General features: G+C 43.1%; 1 protein-coding gene across 1 annotated transcript in view; it reads right to left on the bottom strand.

The window, feature by feature from the left end:
• The window catches only part of GPC3 (glypican 3), a 280,435-nt gene that overhangs the window by 88,248 nt on the left and 169,159 nt on the right, over positions 1-23,028 (bottom strand). Inside the window, exons 4-5 of the mRNA XM_077826537.1 lie at positions 9,527-9,660; positions 5,153-5,278 (exon numbers count right to left, since the gene is read on the bottom strand). Of these exons, the coding sequence (XP_077682663.1) occupies positions 5,153-5,278; positions 9,527-9,660 (260 nt within the window). The remainder of the gene's footprint in view (positions 1-5,152; positions 5,279-9,526; positions 9,661-23,028) is intronic.

Below are 23,028 nucleotides of genomic sequence, written 5' to 3'. Positions count from 1 at the left end.
TGTGTAATGACCCATCCACTCCCAGTCTTTATTCAAGCCTAAGTTAACTGTATCCAGTTTGCAAATTAATTCCAATTCAGCAGTCTCTCGTTGGAGTCTGGTTTTGAAGTTTTTTTGTTGTAATATTGCGACTTTTACATCTGTAATCGAGTGACCACGGAGATTGAAGTGTTCAACTGGTTTTTGAATGTTATAATTCTTGACATCTGATTTGTGTCCATTTATTCTTTTACGTAGAGACTGTCTGGTTTGGCCAATGTACACAGCAGAGGGGCATTGCTGGCACATGATGGCATATATCACATTGGTAGATGTGCAGGTGAACGAGCCTCTGATAGTGTGGCTGATGTGATTAGGTCCTATGATGGTCCTATGTCAACTGCTGGAAATGGGCCATCCTGATTATCACTACAAAAGTTTTTTTTCTCCTGCTGATAACAGCTCACCTTAATTGATCACTCTCATTATAGTGTGTATGGCAACACCCATTGTTTCATGTTCTCCGTGTATATAAATCTCCCCACTGTATTTTCCACTGCATGCATCCGATGAAGTGAGCTGTTGCTTTTGCTCAAATTAATTGGTTAGTCTCTAAGGTGCCACAAGTCCTCCTGTTCTTTTTGCGGATACAGACTAACACGGCTGTTACTCTGAAACCTATTAGAGACATGGCTACTACAGCAACCTCAACTCCTATAGAAATTATCTCTACCCACAGACAAACGTGCTCACACATACAAAATCCATGGCTGTGATAAATAAACCTATCACATACCTGTGCTGCTATCACAGCCCAGGAACTGAATCACCTGCCCACAGCTCCCCAGCACTCAGGGTAGTAGCTCAATCCCCTTCGGGGCTTTGGACAGGCACCTTTTTAAATACTACCTTGATCAGAAGAGCTTCAAGCAGCTTTAACCGACATGGAATTAAGAACGGTTCCAGGCATAGAACCTTTATCTATATGGATGCACCAGCGTTAGCAACCGGGGCCAGCAACGTGTCCGTACATGGACACAAGTATCTGTGCTAAAAATTTTGAGGTCCATGGTAATTTTTTCAAAAAGTTGAATGACTGAATGACATAACCCACCCCTCCCTCACCCACCCCCACCAATGTCCGTCAGTAAGTACAGTAATTCTGTCACGTGTCCGTCTCACAACATGGTGGTGCCGACCCCGGTTAGCAAGGGTAGGACACTTGTAATGAAACATCCCTAATGTGGATAAGGCTTAAGTATTAATCGAAAAACCTGAACTTAGATAATTTTCTCCATAGTATCAGGACCCTTCTAGCAATGAAGCAGTTATGAATGTCTCTCTGCTGGCTCCAGTCCAACTCTTGTACATGGAACAGGTTAACTACAAGGAAGGAAGGAAGTCTATTTTTGTCCAGCCTGCTGTGTACTTCACTCATGAGTATCTGAGCAGGGGAACACTGCATCTGGGTTGCAGCCTCAAAAAGCCAGGAAAACAGAGAGACACATAAATCTGAGGTCACAGAATTTTTGCATTCTACGTACATGGACACCCCAGGTCAGGACTTTCTTTTCTCAGCTCTCCCAGTAGGCTACCAGCCAATAAATGACTAATATCCGGAAGCTGACTGCAAGGTTCATGAAACCCAGTATTTCTTGTAAAAAGCTGAAAGCCAGGTCTGGGGAAAATCAGAAGTGAGCATCAGCCTAGCACATGGACAGGTGAAGTTATGTTGGAAGAATTAGAGCATACAGCTGATGTTTTTAGGTTTCACCTCGCTTGGGGAAAATAAAGGCCAAGACTGTTGAAAGTGACTAGTGATTTTGGGAACCCAGCTAGACACACCTTGAAGGGGCCTCATTTTCAGAAAGTGCTGAGCACCCATGTTCTGAAAACAGGTCCCTTTAAGGGATCCCAATTTGGGTAACCCCAAAATTGAGGCAACAAAAAAGAAAAATCACTATCACTCTTGAACACCTTAGATACAGTAATTAACCAATGTGATGATTCTTATTTCAATTTAAAACTCAGTCTGTAAATGGGAATGAGGAGAGAAGAGGCATTTATTTTTATTAGTGTGACTTTATTCAGATTAGTTTCTATTTCTAATTCCATTAAGGGAAACACTTTTGGGTACTATCACACTCCCAACCCAGTGAGAAGTCAGACAGTCATTCTGGGACATGTTAGGGTTGTATATGCTTAAAACATGAGGTGGGAAGGAGGTAAATAAATCTAAGATACAATGTTGATGACCTATTTTCTGCTTGTGTATGTGAGTTCCATGAACCCTCGGCCCTCACTGTGGTTTTGTGCATCTCAGTACAGCCTCTCCAGCAGGACAGATGCAAAGCAGCCCCTATGCAAGCCGCCATCCACACCAATTCACGACTAGTTAGCAAGTGGTTTGCTACACAGACCAGCTGGTCTTTCCTCCAGAGGACACCACTGACATCTCTGCAAGGGGATCCGATTTTTCGCACTCGCCTGCCATCGCTGTCACTTGGCTTGGAGTGAAAAATTTAAACTTCGGCTCTGAAGAGGGTTGTTGTCAATATTTCAGATAAGCTGACAGAGGAGGTGGTGTGTGTTTGACAAGACAGAGTGGGAGGGAGAAGCGAGCAGATAGAAGCGTGTTCACTTAAGGAGGAGCACTGCAGGAGATAGCTTTGCTCATGGTACTGCAAAGTTGTTCATTTCATTATTAATTCAGTGGCCAGGCAAGTGGGAAGAGAAACTTCTGGGTTTTTGCTAAACTCTGTTCACTTTACCGTTATCTCCATCCTCCCAACCCCCCTCCCTACCCTGTCTGTCTTTTTCAGCCACCTGTCATGTCCTACACCAAAACTGTAAGCTCTCTGGGGCACAGATGGGCTTCTTTGTTTTTATCTATACAGCACCTAATACAAGGGAGCCCTGACCCTTGATTGGGGTTCCTAGGCACTGCCATAATACAATTTACACACAGGTTCCAAAGTCAAGCATTCAAGTAAATGTCAGAATTAGAGTTGCCTGTTCACCCTTTATTTGGCCCCTTTGTCCCTACCCATATGATACAGCCGTACACAATAGCTCATCACAAATCTGTGGTAGAGCCTGAAAGAACCAGGATTAGAACCCAGCTCTTCTCTCGGTGGGCTGACGCCTTACCCACAAAAGGGCATCCCTTCTCTTCTTGCAACCCTCCATCTCATTCATTGTCCATCCTGTGCCCTGACTAAGGCAGGTGTCTTGTAGAACAAACACTGTGTAAGCCTGTAATTGAAGACTGCATCATGATGCACACACACAAGGAGGCCAAATTAGGATTGCATAGGCAACCTTCATTCAGGTATTTCCTAATTTCTAAGTGAGTGACTCTGCAACTTGGGTGACATTTTAACATCTTTTTTTTTAAATGTACATGTCTGGGTATTTTAAACTGAAAAAGAAATTCCATTGTACAGAGCCATATTGATCCTGCCCACCTGGGTCATCATCTGAGTCTGAAACCAGGACCCACACTGGCAACACAGTCGTCCACCACTGGCTTCACTGGGACTCTGTGTGGTCTAAGTTAGGACAGTAGGACCAAGAACATAGAATTTCAATTTTGATCTGCAAAGACCTCATTGTACTTAAACGTTTCACATTATCCAGGCTGTAGTATTTAATAGCATGATTTCATGTGCTTTTTAATTAAGAAGCAGAGAAATATTTTTTTTTAATCCTTTTTGAATTGTACTTTTCATTAGGCATGGAGATGAAAGTTTTTCCAAAAGAAGTTACAGATAGAGGGCACATTTTTCCTGAGGCAAAGTAACTTCATATTATTAAATGCATAATCGGCAATGCTTGAGTAACCTTTTAAAAAATAGTTTGATGTCATTTTCTGGTCCCTTCAGTGTTTCAGGTCAGTACTGCAAGTACAAGTTAATTATTTCCTGAGGTTACCAACCAAGAAGCAGCCATACTTTATGCTCTACATTATTTTTGCCATGTCTTGACATTATTTCTATTATTTTCCTTATGTAAATTACTTTAATAGTAAAGGACATTTTGCAAAGTAGGGTTATTAGAAGAGCAGTCTGGTGATATTACGTGTAATTATAATAAGCATTACTATGCTGAGTTCATACATTCTTGAACATTTCTCGGGACCAATGTTTTGCCAAAAAAAAAAAAAGTTTTTTCATTAACACGTTTTCCTTTGTAATATTAACCTTGCATTTGTCATTCACCATTAATCTCACAGATAATTGTCACAACACCCAGAGAAGCAATGAATATACTTAATATATTATATATAGAAGCAGGAGAAAACAGAATGGGGAAGAACCACTGTGGCTGATACTCTGCTGGCATCCCAGAGTTGCACCAAGGATGAATTTGGCCCAACACTTAAGACTTTTTATTTAAAGACCCATCAGTAGAAACCTCCTGTTGGTCAAAGTGCAAGTAGATCATGCAAAGGAAAACAACTGCACACTTTGGACCGAATTCCATGCACACCTGCATGTATGCAGTCCACATTGAAGTGCACCTGAGGACAGAATTGAATGTTTTTCAGATATTACTATGTCCACAGGTAATACTGTGGCATTTGTCTATTTCCTAATGTTAATGGTTCATTCTAGAATGAAGGTCAGATGTTCAAGTTGGAAGAAAGTCAGCACAAACCCAGAAGATGTATTACCAAAACTCAGTAGCCCAGATGACCATCAGCGTGAAGCCACACCAAAGGTAAAAGGGTAACTACAACCTCATTGATACCCAAATTGTCACTGAATTATGCCCTTTCCAGAGGGAGTGTTGCTTAGTAAAGCAGTTGTTCCGCATCTTTGTTCCTGACTGGTCAACACCCACACACCCGATTCTCCACTGGGTCACAGCAGTGTGTGTTTCACACAGAGTGGCTTCCACATCTCAATAAAGCATGAAGAGTAACCTTCTGCTCCTTCCCATAGGTAGTTTTGTGCCCCCCTCTGCTCCATCGCTCTGCTAAACATCACGCAGCAGACTCAGCTTCTGGCCTGATTGTTTTTAAGTTTTGTATAAATAACAAAGATCGCCAGTGAAGCTATTTGTGAAACCTCAGACATCAATGAATTCAGTAGGCCCAAGTCCTACAAACACTTACATGCACATTTTACTGTTTATGAGGAGTACTGAGGAGAAAAAAAGAATTGTTCACCTGTCCACAATTTCTTGTCCATTCCAGCAAAGGGTGTCATTCTGAACAGCAGAACCGTGGCTGCAGATATAGTCGGGCAAGCTGCTATAAAAACTGCTATGAGATTTTAGTTTCATAATGAGCTCCCTGAAAAGAAAGCACAAAGGTATAAGTTAAAGAGGAACAGATTATCATCGGTTTCAGAGTAACAGCCGTGTTAGTCTGTATTCGCAAAAAGAAAAGGAGTACTTGTGGCACCTTAGAGACTAACCAATGTTAGATTATCATCAGTTCAGCAGGTTTTACCAGCAGGCCTTGCACAGCTGCTTATAGCAACCAATGTGTCCAGAAGTCATGCATAACTTCCTACCTGCAAGGAGCACCATGGCAAGTTAAAGGTGAAGCATCAGGCTTGTTTATGGAGACTTCTGCCACTCTGCATCACACCCTCTATGTCATTTTGTCATGTCATGTCAGCTATTCTCAAATGGCAGATCCAAGCATTCCTTAGTCAGGCACAATTCCCCCTGGTTTCAAAGGCTGCAAGAAGCAGTGGGCCCGATGGCCCCGATCCTGCAAACACCTAGGTGACAGTCATCCCCTTGGCTGACACGGTGAGGATTCCATCAGGGACCTCCGGAGCTAAAAGCATAAGCTGCTACAGTTTGAGCTGAAGAGTTAAAGCTCAGTAACTGGGACATGTAACACACACTCGCCAGCAGGTTACAATTACACAAGTGCTTCACTTTACACACAAGTAGCCTCACAAGTCAATGGGACTACTCACCCATGTAAAGTTAAGCGCTTGTGTCTGCAAGGTGACGGTCCGAATTTGTAACGAACTACTGTAGTAAAATGTGGAGAAGTTGATAACACAGGCAGTTACCGTCCACTGACAATGCACGCTACGTAATATGTAACAATGAGCCAAATTCAGTACTGGACACATTTCCCAAAGTGGGCTGTATTCAGAGCAGCACACCTTCCCCTAGGCTCTGGGGTACTTTGTGACCGTCTCTGTTGCCTCCCTCCACCCCCAGAACTGAGACTCCTCCTCCATTTAAATCCTGCGGTGGCAATAAGCTCACCTGCTTGCTCCCTAGGGCACCATCCACAAAGCGCACCTTTGACTCTGGACTGGAGGCTGGGACCGAGGGGTTGTTGAAGGGTGGAGGGAGAACCGGGGCAGAGCAGTAGTGTGTTTAACTCGGGGCAGGGGGAGTAATAGAAAACAAATGGAAAATAACTAAAATAAATCAAGGCACAATGAATGAAATACAACCAGTGCATAGCCTATAAAGCAATGGGGCTTGGGGCTGCAGGAGCGTTCTGTTAATGGGCCAGGTGAGGAGGTGGAGATCTAAGCTCCATAAGGCTGGGGGGGGGGGAATACTGAGATTTGCTCAATATCTACAATCGATATTGTTGAACCACAAGGTGTGTGCATCAGACCCCTAGCTGATGGTGCCCTTCCTCCCACCCTTTTTCTCCCCCTGTGTATTTTGGCTGTCTCCTGATCTGTAAGCATGTCGTCAACCTGGGAGCAGGGACTATCTTGTGTACGACGCCTGGCACAGTGGGGCCTCTGAACCTGCCTGGAGCCTGCAGGCACTCGTGCAATGTCAATCATCCCTGGACTGGTACGGTCTGCCTTTTGGCACGTACCATTCCTTATTTTAAAAGGAGTGAATCCACTTCAGACTGAAGTAAACTGTTACAGAGATTAGCCGTGAGCTACAAACCACCCAGCTGGGGGCAGACAAAACAAAGAGAAAGATGTCTGGATGCTTTCAAAGAGAGCCTTTATTTTTTATTTCTTTACTTTTAATAAGGCATGCAGCTTTTCACCCATCATCAGATTCACACAGCCGGTGCACACGGCCTCTCTAACTAACAGAGATAGAGTGGAAGAGGATTCCCTTTTTTTCTCCTACAGTATTGACGGGAAGTAACATAATGCAGCTTTCAGAGTAACAGCCGTGTTAGTCTGTATTCACAAAAAGAAAAGGAGGACTTGTGGCACCTTAGAGACTAACCAATTTATTTGAGCATAAGCTTTCATGAGCTACAGCTCACTTCATCGGATGCATACTGTGGAAAGTACAGAAGTACTTATGCTTATGCTCAAATAAATTGGTTAGTCTCTAAGGTGCCACAAGTACTCCTTTTCATAATGCAGCTTTTCTGGCTATTGAAAGATGTCAGTGCTGCTATTTATCGCCTCATCTCCACCAATAAACAAGCTTTAGTTAACGAGAAAAGCCTTACTAATGTCATTAAAAACACATCACAAAGCCTGAGCATCTTTCCCTGCAAAAATACACGGGAAGATTTATGTCTTCACTTTCGGCAGGCACTAGAATATCTTGTGATCACCATTTGTTCTTAATGCATTTCCTGGGGGGCTTTATTTTCTTCATGGGGCCATCCGGGAGGCCAAAATAAGTCAAGATTCTTCTCATGGGATTTTTGTGCTGAATTGCTGAGCAGGGTGGGACAATTACCTCCCATGTCTTACATATGATGCTCCTTTTAATACATCCCAGAATGATATTAGCCTTCTTCACAATTGCCTCACGTTATTGTCTCGTATTCAGTTTGAAATCCACTATAATCCCCAGTTCCTTTTCTGTAATACTACTGCTCAGCCAGTTACTCCACATTTTGTAGTTGTTCATTTGATTTTTCCTTCCTAAGTGAAGTACTTTGAATTGTATTGAATTTCATCTTGTTGAATTCAGACCAATTCTCCAATTTGTCAAGGTTGTTTTGAATTCTAATCCTGTCCTCCAAAGTGTTTACAATCCCTCCCAGTTTGGTGTCATCTGAAAATTTTATAAGAAAACTCTCCACTCCATTATCCAAGTCATTAGTGAAAATATTGAATAGTACTGGACCCAAGAGAGATCCCTGCAGGACCCCACTAGATACAACCTTCCAGTTTGACAGCGAACCATTGATAATTATTCTTTGAGTATGGTTTTCAACCAGCCGTGCACTGACCTTATAATAATTTCATCTAGACCACATTTCCCTCATTTGCTTGTGCGAATGTCTCATGGGACTGTGTCAAAAGCCTTACTAAAATCAAGATATAGCACATCTACTGCTTTCCCCAACTCACTAGGCCAGTAACGCTATCAAAGAAGGAATTAGGTTGGTCTGACATGATTTGTTCTTGACAGATCCATGTTGGCTATTTCTTACCACCTGATTATCCTCTCGGTCTTACAGACAGATTGATTGATCATTTGTTCCAGAATCTTTCATCCCTCCTTCCTTTTCATTTCCCCTCATGTGTAACCAGGATGGTCTCTCATCTTGTAGCTGTCAATTTCCTATGAGGTCCTGTCCTGAAAGCAGCTCCCATCTTGTTATTGTAAACTGAGGTACCAGATCCCGCAGGAAGAGCACTGGAAGGAACAATGTTTTCTGTCGGCTGAAGCTGCAAGTGATCATCTGCTCACAACAGGAGGATGGGAGACATCAGTCGCAAAGTGAAGGAGAGAAACGTTTCCAATGTCAGTACGTACAGCCTCTCTTAAAGCCCTAAGTACATTGCAGTGGGTTTCTCCAAATCCCATGCTCCTCAATTGACAATAATGCATCACTTCCAGAGTCTGTGCAGTGTGCCCCCCACAACACAGGAAGATAATGGAGGAACAAAGATGCTTATAACACACTTACAAGCAGTCTCCTCTTAGTCCACCCTGGTACGGCCCGACTGAAAGACAATGAGAATTTGGCCCAGTAAATATTTACAGGTGACTTTGTTCACGTCGTCTTTGAGCGTTTCCACATTTACAAAAAAAAATCAAATTTTCTCATTTCATTTCTGCAGCTGTTCTTCTTTTATTTAAATACATAAGCGCATGCACGCAAAATTCTCCTAGTCTGCTTTAAAAATCAGTGAGAGGGAGAAGAGCTTTTTCCCTTCATACCAATATAATCCCACTAAATTACAGCTTCTATTTACCGAGTTAAACCTAGCTGGAACAAGTGCTGGGTTCCGTGCCACGAACACAGACGCCTGCTCTGATTTTCAAACACTTAGAAAACTGCTGTGAACATTCCTTGATGTTTTTAAAGTGTTAAATAAAAAAAAAATCCCTCCATACTATAAGGTTGGAAACCTTGTGCGCCATGCTTCAGGCTAAGGTTAACATCTGCCTTGGCAACCTTTAAAAACAGTGTTTTGTACAGCCCCTGGAATATCAAAGATGGGAATCAGAAGACAGTTTTATGCTTAAAAGAAAAACACATTGACATTTACACAGTAGCCATGAAAACATGTAACCCTCACCCACATGGATATATTTCAGAGTTTTACATCAGAGTAGTTTCCTGCCTCATAAAGACAGCAGCCATGTATACTCAGAGTCAAAACGGTCTCACCTTCTCCGGCTGGACAGGGTTTCCTCATGTTCTGTGTGAGCCACCTTCCGTACGTTCTTGTCAATGAAAAGGTCTTCAGGGTCATGAGCTGATCTATACTGTCGCTGTTGGGAATGGCCACAGAATTTGCTAATCTGAAAACGCAACACAAAAGCATGATGAGCTAAAGTGCAGCAAGCAACACACCAGAAGCAAAAGGCTAAGAGATGTACTGTCCACCACACGTATACATTTTTTAAAATAGCATGATAAAGATGCAGGGTAAAATTTTCAAAAGCGCCTCGGTGACTTGGGAGCCAATGTCACATTTACTAAGTGACTTAGGCACTTGGGAGTCAATAAGGAGTTAGGTGCCTAAACACCTTTAAAAATCTGGGCCTATGTCACACTTTTGAAAATCGGATGAAGGCTCCCAAGTCACTTACGCATTTTTGAAAATTTTACCCATTGTCTCATCCCAGAGGAATTTGTGGGGGTAACTTGTAAAGCAAAAGAACTTGGTGCAGAATAACAAGTATGTCAACCAATTTCTTCCACTGTGGAGGCTGGTCCTGGTTCTCACCTAGTAACAAAGGCTTTTTCTCAAATGATGAATGAGCCTGAAGGGAAAAGTCAAAGGATTATGCGTTTTGTGCCTCTCTACAGAAGTTCCTGGTCAGAAATATAAAGCTCTGTTTTCCAAGTGCAAGGTGTTTTTAATCTTTCTAACCTTTCTGGGCCAGATCCTCAGCCAGAGTAACTCAGTATTAAAGTCAACAGAGGTATGCTGAGGATCTGGCCCTTTGAGGGCTAGTTTTTCTTTTTAACAAGTCCATCTGAACAGCGCTCCAATCTTGGAAGTATGTTTTGCTCCAAGACTGAAACAAGCTCATAAAAGAGAATTGTAAAGATCACATAGTTCTTTTGTAAGGATACCGGCCTTGTGGCATCGAAGGCAATGCACAGAGAGCAATCAGCTGTCAAAACCCCGAGCTATAAGCTTTTCCTGGCAGAATTCCAAACTGACAGGTTAAATATTCTCTGTGTTATCAGCCATGGTGCTTCAGAAGTTCCTCTGCACTTTCTTTTTGAAAGTCAGAGCAAAATAAGATACAGATACCAGGCCAGAGTTAAAGAAGAACTAATATTTCTGGTTGTCAACCCCTTTAAAAAGATCATTTTGTTTTCCTGTCACAATCAGTAGCCACTCCCCATGAGACCGTACGCCCCCTTTGATGCTTCACCTCTGTGTGGAAGGACTGTGCTTCCCTGAAAGCTCACTTACGCCCTCAAAACAGAGTTTGAGTGGGATCTGAGAGGAAAAGGGTGGATTTCACTCTTCAGGATGCTCTGGAGAGCCCTGGCCAGATGAGGGCATGCATGAGCCAACAGGCTTGTTACCAGAGCTGGGGGAACACCGCAGAGTTTCCCCACAAACATTAACTGAAGAAATGGATTCACTGTGGCTGTGCTCGCTTGTTACTCACATGAACACCCCTGGAAAGCGCTCTTACACCAGAAGTGCTCTATTTTATATGGGATCAGCGCAGCAGAGGGGGAAGGGCCTCATGCATCCACTCTGGCTCACGCAATGGACATTACAGTATTGTCAATCTGAAGCATTCAACAATCACAGGTCAGGCTCCAAATAAACCATGAGACTGGCTTAAAAATCCTGAGATTTTAAAAAAAATAAATAAATACATTTCAGGTTCTGTTTACTAGTCTTCCAGGTTTGCGAGCCTTTAGGATTCATGCTTTTAAGCAATCCACTACAACCATTGGGACCAGAAACTTTCATTTATTTAGGAACAAAAAATAAGCAGAAATTGGCATGTAATCACTAGACTCCAGGAGGTGGGGCTTTAAGTACAGTACCAACGAGTGCAAGACTCATGACAAACCAATGAGTTATCTGACTCATTTAGTCACAGTGTTGCTAATAATCTGCCTGCAGCTTTTGCAACTAGCATGGATTACATGCTAACTTTGCGAGAATGTGACAATGGAAAGTTTCAGCTTAAAACTATTCTACAGCCAACCAGTGAATCCTAGGAACCACAGAGCCACAATGCCTAATTTTAGCCTATTGCTGCCTATGGGACAGAATTATGGTATGGAAAATGTGGCCAGAAATAACTAGAGATGAAAATCACCGACAGCATCCGCTGCTCTCTGACTGCTTGGTTTCCAGGCGGCCATAAGTTTGACTTGTTTGATAATGCAGGTCTCTCCACCAATGCAAGAAGACACCAGCTAAAGACAATAAATCTGGAGGGATAACGGGTTTCATGTGAGACCAACCGACTGCAGAAGTTTGGACTGGGTTTAATACTTAAAAAAATATATGTTCTAAAAGATAAAGCAAGAGAGAAGTAAATGACAGACTAGAAGAGTTTATGACAGGCAAAAAGAAGAACTGGTAGATGTGCTGGTTCTTTGAATTTGTCAGCCTCTGGTGATAGAAATTTCTATAGCATGATCAGCAGTAAAACTCTACAGTACCACCGCAGGCTAAAAGGTGGGGCATCTCCACTTCCCTGAGGCAACTGCATATGCATCAACCCCTAGTGTCTGAAGTGGCCACTGAGTGAGGGTTTTCCTCACATCAACATACAACCCTGATTCTGCAACCTGATTGCCCTGCACCTCTGCAGAGCCACACCAAAGTCCATGGAACAGGTGTCTGAGATCAGAGCTCAGTTTGAATTTCATATGCTGACCAACAAAAACACTTGGTACCATAAATACATTAAGCAGCACGGCTGCAGCCAAATAATACTGCACGAACTCTTGTGTTAACATCACAAATTAGCTCATCAGACATTGATTTGATAACGGGGCAAGTAGCAAGAAAAGAAGTGAGGTGCCTCACGTACTCTCAAGTAGAGCCGGGCAGGGCGTGATTTTCCCATCCCATGAATGGTTGAGATTTTGAATTTTTTTCTCCCCATTTGGACACAGGATGAAAAGTTGAAATCTTAAAAATTTACATGAACTGATCATTTGAAAAAAAAATTCTGATCAGGTCAATTAACATGTCTTTTCAACATTTTGTTTCCATTTTGATTTTTACCTTTTTTAGTATCAGTTACCGGTAATTACTTTTCAAAATGAAAATTCATTTAAAATTGAAAAATGAAACTTTGGTTTGAAAACATCAATACAGGATGTTTGGACAATTAGAAACTCCCCCACCCCAAACATTTTTCTAATCAGAAGATGACTCGAAACTGACCCTTTCTCAGGAACCATTTCGGTTTCCACAAATTGACATCCCTGCCCAGTTCTCCCCTCAAGAAAGCAGCTACTTTCGTCGCTCGGTAAGCACAGAACCAGTTGCACTGCTGTTGTGTGCATTATGAGGCAAAGATCCTCCCGTCAGAGCACAGACCGCTCTAAAACAGCACCTGCGGAGATCTGTTCCTTATCCCTCTGTGGAAGAATGACAGGAAAGTAATAGATTGCTTTCCTATTCCAACTTCATTTAGCCCTGACCCTCTGTTTTCCTTGTTTACATCAGCGGACTTGCCAGTAAATCATAATGTGTTACTTATTGTGCACGAGTTCCACAGTTCATTCATGGAGACAACATGCTGACTTCATTGATTTTGTGATCCCCGTTCTCCAGGCCTTCCCTATCCAGCTGCTCCTGAGAGGGTGACACTGGGTGAATGTCACTCAAGTTCAGATTGTGTTAGCACTGAAATTATTAGCAAATCCTGTTTCCAAGGGCAGCTGGGGGCCTGCAGTTAGGCTCCTAAATCTATACTCTTAGGACTGCCTAATTTATCTTCACACTGCAGTGAACTAAGCTAGCCAGCTGAACTACCAGTTAGCAACAAGCTCGAGGCTAAAAGCACACCCACTGCCTGGTGCTACCGCCACCTGACGAGCAAGCTGAAGAAGAGGTTAATTCCATTCTATTACATCCGACATTTCGTTTGGTAAATAAATTAGTACCGTCACCTCTTTCATTATCGAGAGCAGCACAGTTTGTTTGCCCAGGCTGCAATACAATAACGAGAAAGAGATAAACCTCCCAGGAACGTCACAAGCCTGGATCCTTCATTGCTGGTTTCAGGCGTACGGGGATGACATGTTGTCGCAGGTGCCTTTTCTGCCGCTCTTTTCCCCTTTCTGACATTGTTCTTCCCACCGCTGCTGTTGCTCTTGGGGCATTGCTTCGTTGGTACTTAACTTTTTCCCTATTTTCACTCCACTGCTCTTTGAGCTGTTTCCTTTCTAGTCTTGCCAAGTCCCACGTGCCCAAAAATCATCTGTCAGTCCCCCAGAAAATCATGAAACTGGCTTAAAAATCATGGTTTTTTAAAAAAGTAATGCATTTGGGACCTTTTTATTTGTTATGTCTTCTGGATTTTGAGCCTTTTGGGTTCACATTTTTCTCTGCAAGCATGAAGGCTAGAAACTTAATTTTAAAAAAGCTGAGATTCTCACATAATCACATGACTCCAGGAGCTGGGGCTTTATGAAAGCAATCAAATACGATAAGACTTACAATAAAATAGCAAGTGAGTTAGCTATTCTGGCAGCACTCTCTCTCTTCTCTTGGACACACTGCGTACATATCCCTGCAGAGCCACATGCAGAACAAAACATTTCAAAACAGTTACTTTGCTCAACAGCAGTGGGCAGAAAAGTAAAAGAAGGGGACAACACGGATACACTGTCATACCAGTGCCCATGTAATGCAATGTGGTACATAATTTTACAAAATATGGAAGGTCCACCACTATCCCTACACCAACAGTAACGGATTTAAAGCAAAGAAGAGGAGCAGGTAAAGGTCAGGTATTTTAAGCAGTCATCTGTGAGAACTTAACTTTGATTTTTCATTGACACTGTGCAATTCCCTCTCCTTTCGCAGCTCTGTGCTTTGAGTCCGTGAACGCTATTGATCCTGACACGAGTAAGGCTGGATCAAGGACTTGATAAAAACACGCTGAAGCATAATGAAGGTGGGTGGGGGGGTGCCAATGGCGTCATCCAGGAGAGCTCTTCAAAGACAGAAGGGGCCAGGCACCTGCGGGTCTCTAAGGCTTTGCCTACACTGGGGCTGTTCTGCGTGAGCAACGCTACCTTCATATAACTGCATTGCAGCAAACCTCTAGTGTACATGTGCTGCACTGGGGTGAAACCTATGATGGGGTGGCTCGTGCTCAGGAGTACCCATGCAAACCCTAGTTGGAAAGTGAGGTAACCCACATCAGTACAGTGGGTTTACACTAGAGGTTTGCACAGCGGCAGATATACCAGAGTGCAGAGGGAGTAGGGAATCAAATCCTAAACATCAGTGTAGACAAAGCCTGAGTACAGCTGCATCCCTCAAGTTAACACTTCTTCTTAGGACTTGTCTACCCAGAGACGCTGTGCACAGCAAGCCAGGATGTGAATCTACAGCTCATTAGCTTGCCACATGCTAACCAGCTGGGTGGACCCTGCTACCACACACTAAAAGTGTGCACTTTGAACTTTGATGTACTGCTGTCTGGCACTTTAAGCATATGGAAGCGGGGTCCACGTGGCCAGTAACGGTGTTGCAGGCTAGTGCACTGTAGATTCACTCCTCAGTTTGCCATGCACGAAGTTGGGGAAGAGCGAACATGGCTTTTGTAAAGGGAAATCATGCCTCACCAATCTATTAGAGGGTGTCGATAAGCATGTAGACAAGGGTGATCCAGTTGATATAGTATACCTGGACTTTCAGATAAGGTTCCATACCAAAGGCTCTTGGGTAAATTGGGATAAAGGGGAAGGTTCTCTCATGTATCAGTTATTGGTTAAAAGACAAAAAAGAAAAGGGTATGAATCAATGTTCAGTTTTCACAATGGAACGAAGTAAATAGCGGGGTCCCTCAAGGATCTGTAGTGGGACTGGTACTGTTCAACATATTCATAAATGATCTGGAAACGGGGGTAAACAGTGAGGTGGCAGAGTTTGCAGACAATAAAAATTACTCAAGATAATTAAGTCTAAAGCTGACTGCAAAGATTTGCAAAGGGATCTCACTAAACTGTGTGACTGGGCTACAAAATGGCAGATGAAATTTAGTGTTGATAAATATCAAGCAAGACACACTGGGAAAAAATATCCCAACTCTATATACAAAATGATGGGGTCTAAATGAGTTGATACCACTCAAGAAAGAGATCCTGGGGTCATTCTGAATAGTTCTCTGAAAACATCTGCTCAGTGTGCAGCAGCACTCAGAAAAGGTAACATAATGTTAGGAACCATTAGGAAACGGATGGAAAATATCATAATGCCTCTCTATAAATCCATGGTATGCCCACATCTTGAACACTGCATGCAGTTCTGATAAAAAGATGGATTAGAATTGGAAAACGTACAGGGAAGGTCACCAAAAATGATTAAGGGTTTGGAACAGCTTCCACATGAGGAGAGATTATAAAGACAGGGCCTGTTCACTTAGAAAAGAAACAGATTCAGGGGGACAGAGGTCTTTAAAATCATGACTGGTGTGGAGAAAGTGAATACGGAAGTGTTATTTACCCCTTCATATAACACAAGAACCAGCGGTCACTCAATGAAATTAACAGGCAGAAGGTTTAAAATAAACATAAGGAAGTATGTCTTCATACAACACACAGTCAACCTGTGCAACTCGTCGTCAGGGGATGCTGTGAAGGCCAAAAGCATAAGTGAGTTCAAAAAAGAATTAGAAAAGTTCATGGAGGATAGGGCCACCATTGGCTATTAGCTAAGATGGTCAGAGACACAACCCCATGCTCTAGGTGTCCCAAAGCCCCTGACTGCCAGAAGCCGGGACTGGACGACGCGGGATGGATCACTCAATAATTGCCCTGTTCTGTTCATTCCCTCTGAAACACCTGGCATTGGCCACTGTCAGAAAACAGAACACTGGGCTACATGGACCATTGGTCTGACCCCATATGGCCGTTCTTATGTTCTCAAGTATCCCTGTAGACAAGCTCTACGAACAAGAGGCACAGCAAGCTGAATTTGAATGTTCTGCGCCCCTCCTGTTGACATTAAGGAAAATGCAAACTGGTACAGCAGAAAACTTCTCTACAAGCATTTGCAAAGAGAGGGGTCACTTTTTGTGAAACCTGAGAAAAGAAGGATGGTGCCAGTCATGGCTGCAAAAGAATGTTGTTTTTTTTAAAAACTAGTTCTACCATGGACTGCAAGCCTCACTGGGTCTGGTCAATTCCCAAACACTCGTCCCTTGTCTTCACTGCTGTGCAGTATGCTGGGTACCCATCAGCTACTGACTTCTCCCTCAGAGGAACCCCTGCACTTCCCTGGCTGCAATGCTTTGGGGTTCAACCCAGAACAGCAAGTGGTTGTGTCACCAGGTGCCCTGTAACCCTGGGAGCCGCTGTGCTGTGCAGCTTTGGCTAAGAGCCTGATGCCAACAGCCTGCTCACAGCACCCTGACCTCACCCAGCCTTCCACCAGCACGGCTTCACTTTGCAGGGTAACACCAGCATCCTCCCAGCCCTGAGTTCTTCCCCAAAACGGGTTTCTCTGCAGTGGTCAAGCCCCTCTTACCATAGTACCCACCAAACCTTACCAAGTTGGATGCTCCTTTCAATAGACATTACACAGCAGTTTATTAACTTAACTGGGGTTGACCAACCCTCCACTTCAATCAAAGCCCTGAGCTGGTTTGCGGTAAAAGTAAAACATGTTTATTAACAAAGAGACACAGGTATTTGTGACACCAAGTAAAAGGAATATGGACAGAAAGGATTACAAACAAACCAAAGTAAAAACACACCTCTGAGGGCTGGTTTACATTGAAAAGTTACCTCAGCATAGCTACACCTCGCAGGGGTGTGAAAACTCCACACCCACGAGATGTAGCTGTAACAATCTAACCACAGTGTTGACAGCACTAAGTCGACTGAAGATTTTCCATCGACCTAGCTATTGCCTTTCAGGGGGCTGGATTAACTACAGTGATAGAAGAACCCCTCCCGTCAGTGTGGTGAGTGTCCACACTGACACGCTGCAGTGGTCCCTGCAGCTCTATAGCTTTTTAAGTGTAGACGTAGCCTCAGACTAAAACTCAACTTACCAAACTACAGTTTTCTGTTCAGAGAAGTTTCTCTCACCTATATTCAGTTTCCAGAGACTTTCAACCCCCTTTGTTGAAAGGTTCCACATTTCTCAGATGTACAAGAGCTCTGGCCTCTTGTATCTGCCCAGGAATGCATTGTGTTCTAGCTCCAGGCATCATCAATTCAGAATGGATTGTTGACTAACTCTCAGGGGCAGAATCTTTATTTCTGCTGATAGGGCTTGATCCAAAGTCCACTGAATTCAGTGTAAAGACTCCCACTGACTTTAATCAGCTCTGGATTGGTCCCATAGCGCATGAGCCACAGAAAACCAAGCTTGACTTTCAGATCACAGGACAATTAAGAGCTTGTAGTTTAGGGGAAAAAGTCATCTTACTCATAAATCAAGCAAATTTTATAAGGAAATCATTGCAAAACAATCCACCTGTAACTCCTAAAGCCATTGAGAGATTTGCTCTAGAGACTATAAGTGCATTTTAAAAGTAATTTTCTAGGAGCTATTTTTTAAAAAAATAATCAGCTTTCCCCTGGAATTGAAATGAGTGGACTGTTAGATGTTTGATATTTTACCTTTTTATTCAGACCACGAGCTTCACTTTGCTCTATAGAATAACTTGCAACATTTGACCTTTGCTTAAACTTTACATGGAGTTTCCATTTGTCTTCTGTGTGAATTTCTCCTGCTTATAGATTCTTTTCCATGAAGGTACAGGGTTTTATTCCTCAAGGGAATGGCCTCATTTTTAAAGATTACCTCCTGCAATCTTCTCTGTTCTCAAGTTCACATATGTCATTTTATACCTATTTCTGAGTTTCTTCTGGGAGAAACTGCACATTAAAATGAAAAGCAATTAACCATTGGAACTGATTTGAATACAGTATCTTGAAGGATGATTTGAGAGAGAATTCTGCCACACACACAACTGACTGACACAGACGTCAAGAAAATGTGCTGTATTTATAGAACTGGATTCATTGCCCTCAGACTAGTGTTTATTTTCTTGCTGTTAGAAATCCAAAGGATTTCAATAAAACAAAGACCTTCCCCCTCTCCCCTGTTTTAGTGACCTACTTTATTAAATGTTAGATGTATTGTTAGCATGATAAACACAAAACAAGCATGTTCCTTATGTTTAAAGTTACCATAAAAGTGAACCTGAAGTCTATTACTCAAATGCTGCTATATAAATCAGATTAATTAAACTCCAAACGTCTTTAAAACAAAATATAACATTGAAATGATGTGGTATAGAACATAAACTTTTTAATAGTAGTAACTAAGCACATTTAACATTTCTACAGGTGTAATAAAAATGCTAATATATGTTAATGTTTAGTCTGTGGTTAATGTTTTGTCTTGTTAATTTCCCCAGAGCTTTTATTGCTGATTTAAATCTACCATACTACTCAACTGATTGCATTGCTTTCCACAAACTGCATGGCACGCTCTCAAATGAATACTGATTAACAGAAGTGAATAAACACTAGGGCTAACGTTCATATTATATGCTTGTAATCATATATATTTTGTCATGAAGATGAGGTAGGCAGATGTTCCCCAGTCTTCCCCCCTTGACAGAAAATATGATTATGGGCATAAAATGAATGTATAATGCTTTATTTTAAGAAGCACATCATTATTAACTAATGATTGTTCTTCTCACACTGAGCACTAAAGCAAAAGACACAAACCGAGTGGGATAATCCAAATGTCGTCTTCTACAAACATTTCACTGGAATTCCCCATTAACTGACTCTCAAATGTTACTTACAAACTTCAGTGCACTGCAATTGCAGTGATTCAGATATCACTGCATAGATTACATAATGACAGGTTTCAGAGTAGCAGCCGTGTTAGTCTGTATTCACAAAAAGAAAAGGAGGACTTGTGGCACCTTAGAGACTAACCAATTTATTTGAGCATAAGCTTTCATGAGCTACAGCTCACTTCATCGGATGCAACTTAGGGTTAGGGTTAGGGTTAAGTGAGCTGTAGCTCACGAAAGCTTATGCTCAAATAAATTGGTTCGTCTCTAAGGTGCCACAAGTACTCCTTTTCTTTTTTAGATTACATAAGAGACAGTAGCCTAAACATTGGACACCAAATCAGGAATCAGAGGAAGTGACCTCGTCTTCACACCTAGGAATAAATGTTCAATAATACATTGGGCTTAAATAATGCAACACTAACCATGTCAAATGCATAGAAACAAATGCTTAGAATAACACAGCTTCTGTCATGCCACCTCACGCAGTGACTCCTAATACACGCTACCAACACGCACTACAGCTAGTCAGTGGCCATCACAGATATGGGACTAGGTTGCCCTGTAGATCATCAACACAGCTTTAAAACCTCCTACAGACTGAAGTGGGATTTGACAGGTACTAAATAGGAGGAAATATTACCATGCAATTCATTTTTATATAGCTCCTTTCATGCAAAGTAGACACTTCGCAGCTAGCCAGAGAAGGGGGGTGGGGAATAGAAAGCAGAGGGGTTTTAAGAGAGGAGGGACTCAGAAGGAGAGGAAAATATGTTCTTCTCAAATGGAGCAGCTTGAAGGCAATCACGTTTTTATTGCATTTATTAGGGTAGTGCCCAGGGACCCCAAACAAAGAACAGAGCCCCAATGTGCCAAATACTGTACAGAAAAGCCCCTTCTGATGATACATCTTTTCCCTGGCAAAGTGGGACTATCCTGCAAACAGCATGGGGAGCTTTTGGATTTACCCCTCTCCCTCCAGAGGAGATTTCATAGGCAGCTCCAGGGAAGCAGTTCAGGGAGTTTCTGGGTTAGTTTTCCCCTTCTTCTACAGGTTAAGCTACAAGGAGGTGATCTAGGGTGACCAGACAGCAAATGTGAAAAATCCGAACGGGACTGAGGGGTACTAGGAGCCTATATAAGAAAAAGACCGAAAAATCGGGACTGTCCCTATAAAATCGGGACATCTGGTCACCCTAATGTGATCCTTCTCCTTTGAAGCCATGTTATGAGTGATTTCAGAGGAAGCAGGATCAGCCCCTGAGCGAGCAGTATCTAGCTCTTTCCTGGAGCCAGACACACTGTTAGGAGTCTGCAGTCTCTTACTTCAGCATGGATGTCGGTCATGGACTAGCCAGCTGATCCAAATCTGCCCAATCTACTCGGGCCCTCCTTGGGTGGCTAGGCCGCAGCACCGCTCAAACCGCGACATCCGCACGGCTATTTTTAGCATGCTAGCTCGAGCAGAGCCACGCTCCCAGCTGCAGTGTTGACATCCCCTAGTTTATCAACATCAGAGTCTTCTCTAGCTCCCTTACATTGGGCTGTGTATGCTGTTAGCACAGCAAGCAGGGACGCGGGTTGGGGAACACTCGGCGCCTGTTAATTTGACAGCTAATGAGAAAGGCTTTAGTTCCTCAAGCGTAAGGAATGGGCTGCTCTGCACTTATCCTGCCACGCTGCCCAGATGCGACTGCTCATTAGGCTACTGCATATATTTGCATGACAATAGCACTGACATCCGAGAAAGAATTAAAAGGTTAACTGCATTAAGCATATGACAGAATCACTCTATTCCGGTGCCTATTTAAGGAAGCAAATTCAGTGAGTCAAAAAAGCAGCGCAGAACGCAAGGGACTTCTTTAGGGTTTACGAAAACCTGTACTTGCCTGTTGAAGCCAGATATCTTTGCTTCCACTGAATCAGGCCTTGAATAACTAAGATAGGTGTATAAAGAGATTCCCCTTCCATTTCTACTCCTGCTGGAGTTATCCTTCTCCTTAAGAGAAACCACGACTCCCGAGAGATTCTCAAATCCTTAATTTCAGCTCTGCTGCCCCTATAAAGTCTGAAACCCCTAAACTCCCCTTGATTTCTGTGACCCACGTCTACACTAATTTGAGATTCTAACGGACTCCTAGACCGACCCGATTCTCCTACTGCAGAGGATGGACTTTTGTTCCAAGGACTGTGACCTCATTTTGAGTCAAACTTTTTTTTTTAACGTCTTTGATGTAAACAAGATTTTTCTTCTTTTCCATGTCTGCAGTATTCAGGGTTTAACTAAGGGAGAAAACTACCGTGTGTTTTAAAAGAAGGCCAGCTGAGACTTCTGCTTATTATGCTAAACTCCGCTTATTTAATTGCTATCTTCTCTTCCCAACTACTTCCCAAAGCCGTGTGACCTAGGGCAGGGGTTCTCAACCTTCTTCTCTCTGAGGCCTCCCTCCACGTGCTATAAAAACTCCAGGGCCCAGCAGGGGTGGGGCGTTCGGGGCAGGGGCCTTGGGCATAGATGTAATTTGACTTCTATTTGGGGGGGGGGTGGGGGGGTCCAGGGAGGGAGTGCCACCTCCAGCCCCTGACTCACTTCAGCAGGCCACCCACCTGTCTGCAATCAAAAATTATAACTCAAAGGTGGGGGGCTTAGTTCAAAAAGTTTGTCAACAGCTTAGGGCGCAAGGCAGGGGTAACTAGGGGTTGTGTGAGGACAGGGGGTAACTCAAGGTGCAGAGAGGGGATATCTGGGGCTGTGTGCACACGGGGTGGCTGTGGGTGCAAGAAGGGGTGTCTAGGGGCTGTGTGCAGGCAGGGGGTAGCTCAGGGTGCAGGGAGCGGCGTATTAGGGGCTGTGTGCTGGGAGGGCTCCCCTACGGTCCCTGTTCCCGGCAGGATCTGCCAGCCACAGAGCCGGGTCTCCTCTGCAGAAGTAAAGAGGGGCTGGGACTCGGGAACTAAGTGCTACAAGGATGCAAATACATAATAATAATGGTGAAGAGCAATTCAGAGTGTGAATGAGATCTCACCATTTCTCCAGGGCTCCATGTCGCTGCTGGCTTGATTATAAGGAGCACTTGCTGCTAAGAGATTTTTAATTTCTGGGGTTTTCTTGTCCTGTGACGTTTGCATATTTGGGCAGCAGCTAGTCAGGGCAGAAGGCAGTGAGAGATTGCCTCTGTCTCTATTCTATCTTTGTAAGTCTTTTCCTTTTGAGAGTGTGGGGCGGAGGACACCATTTTCAGTGTTTTAGATCCATTATGGATGCTCCTACACTGTTTTATGGTTGAATTCTATGTGGAGAGACTATGATACAAATGAAGTGGTTGATGGGCTTGAAGATACCTCACCCAGAGCCAACTCTTACAATGGCATTGCTAGCCTTGCCCTTGCTGATGTTTAAAACCCCAACTCCTGGACTCAGGTTATGTGAGAATTTCTGCTTTCATATAAAAAAAATACATTTCTAGTCTTCCTGGTAGCAGAGAAAGTCATAAAAACAAGATCCAAGTGCACCCTGAAGGCTCAACAACCAGGAGGCAAAGAAAAAGAGTCTAAACTTTATTATAATGTTTTTTTTTAAATCTCATTTTAAGCCAATCTCATAGTTTTTGGGAAACTGACTCCTCGTTTTTGACCATTTGGAGCTGGGAATCCTGGTGCCTATCC

This window comes from Eretmochelys imbricata, chromosome 9, assembly GCF_965152235.1.
Source record: "Eretmochelys imbricata isolate rEreImb1 chromosome 9, rEreImb1.hap1, whole genome shotgun sequence".
NCBI lineage: Eukaryota > Metazoa > Chordata > Testudines > Cheloniidae > Eretmochelys > Eretmochelys imbricata.
Note: the sequence above shows the minus strand (reverse complement) of the source record. Positions and strands in the feature narration are given on the sequence as shown.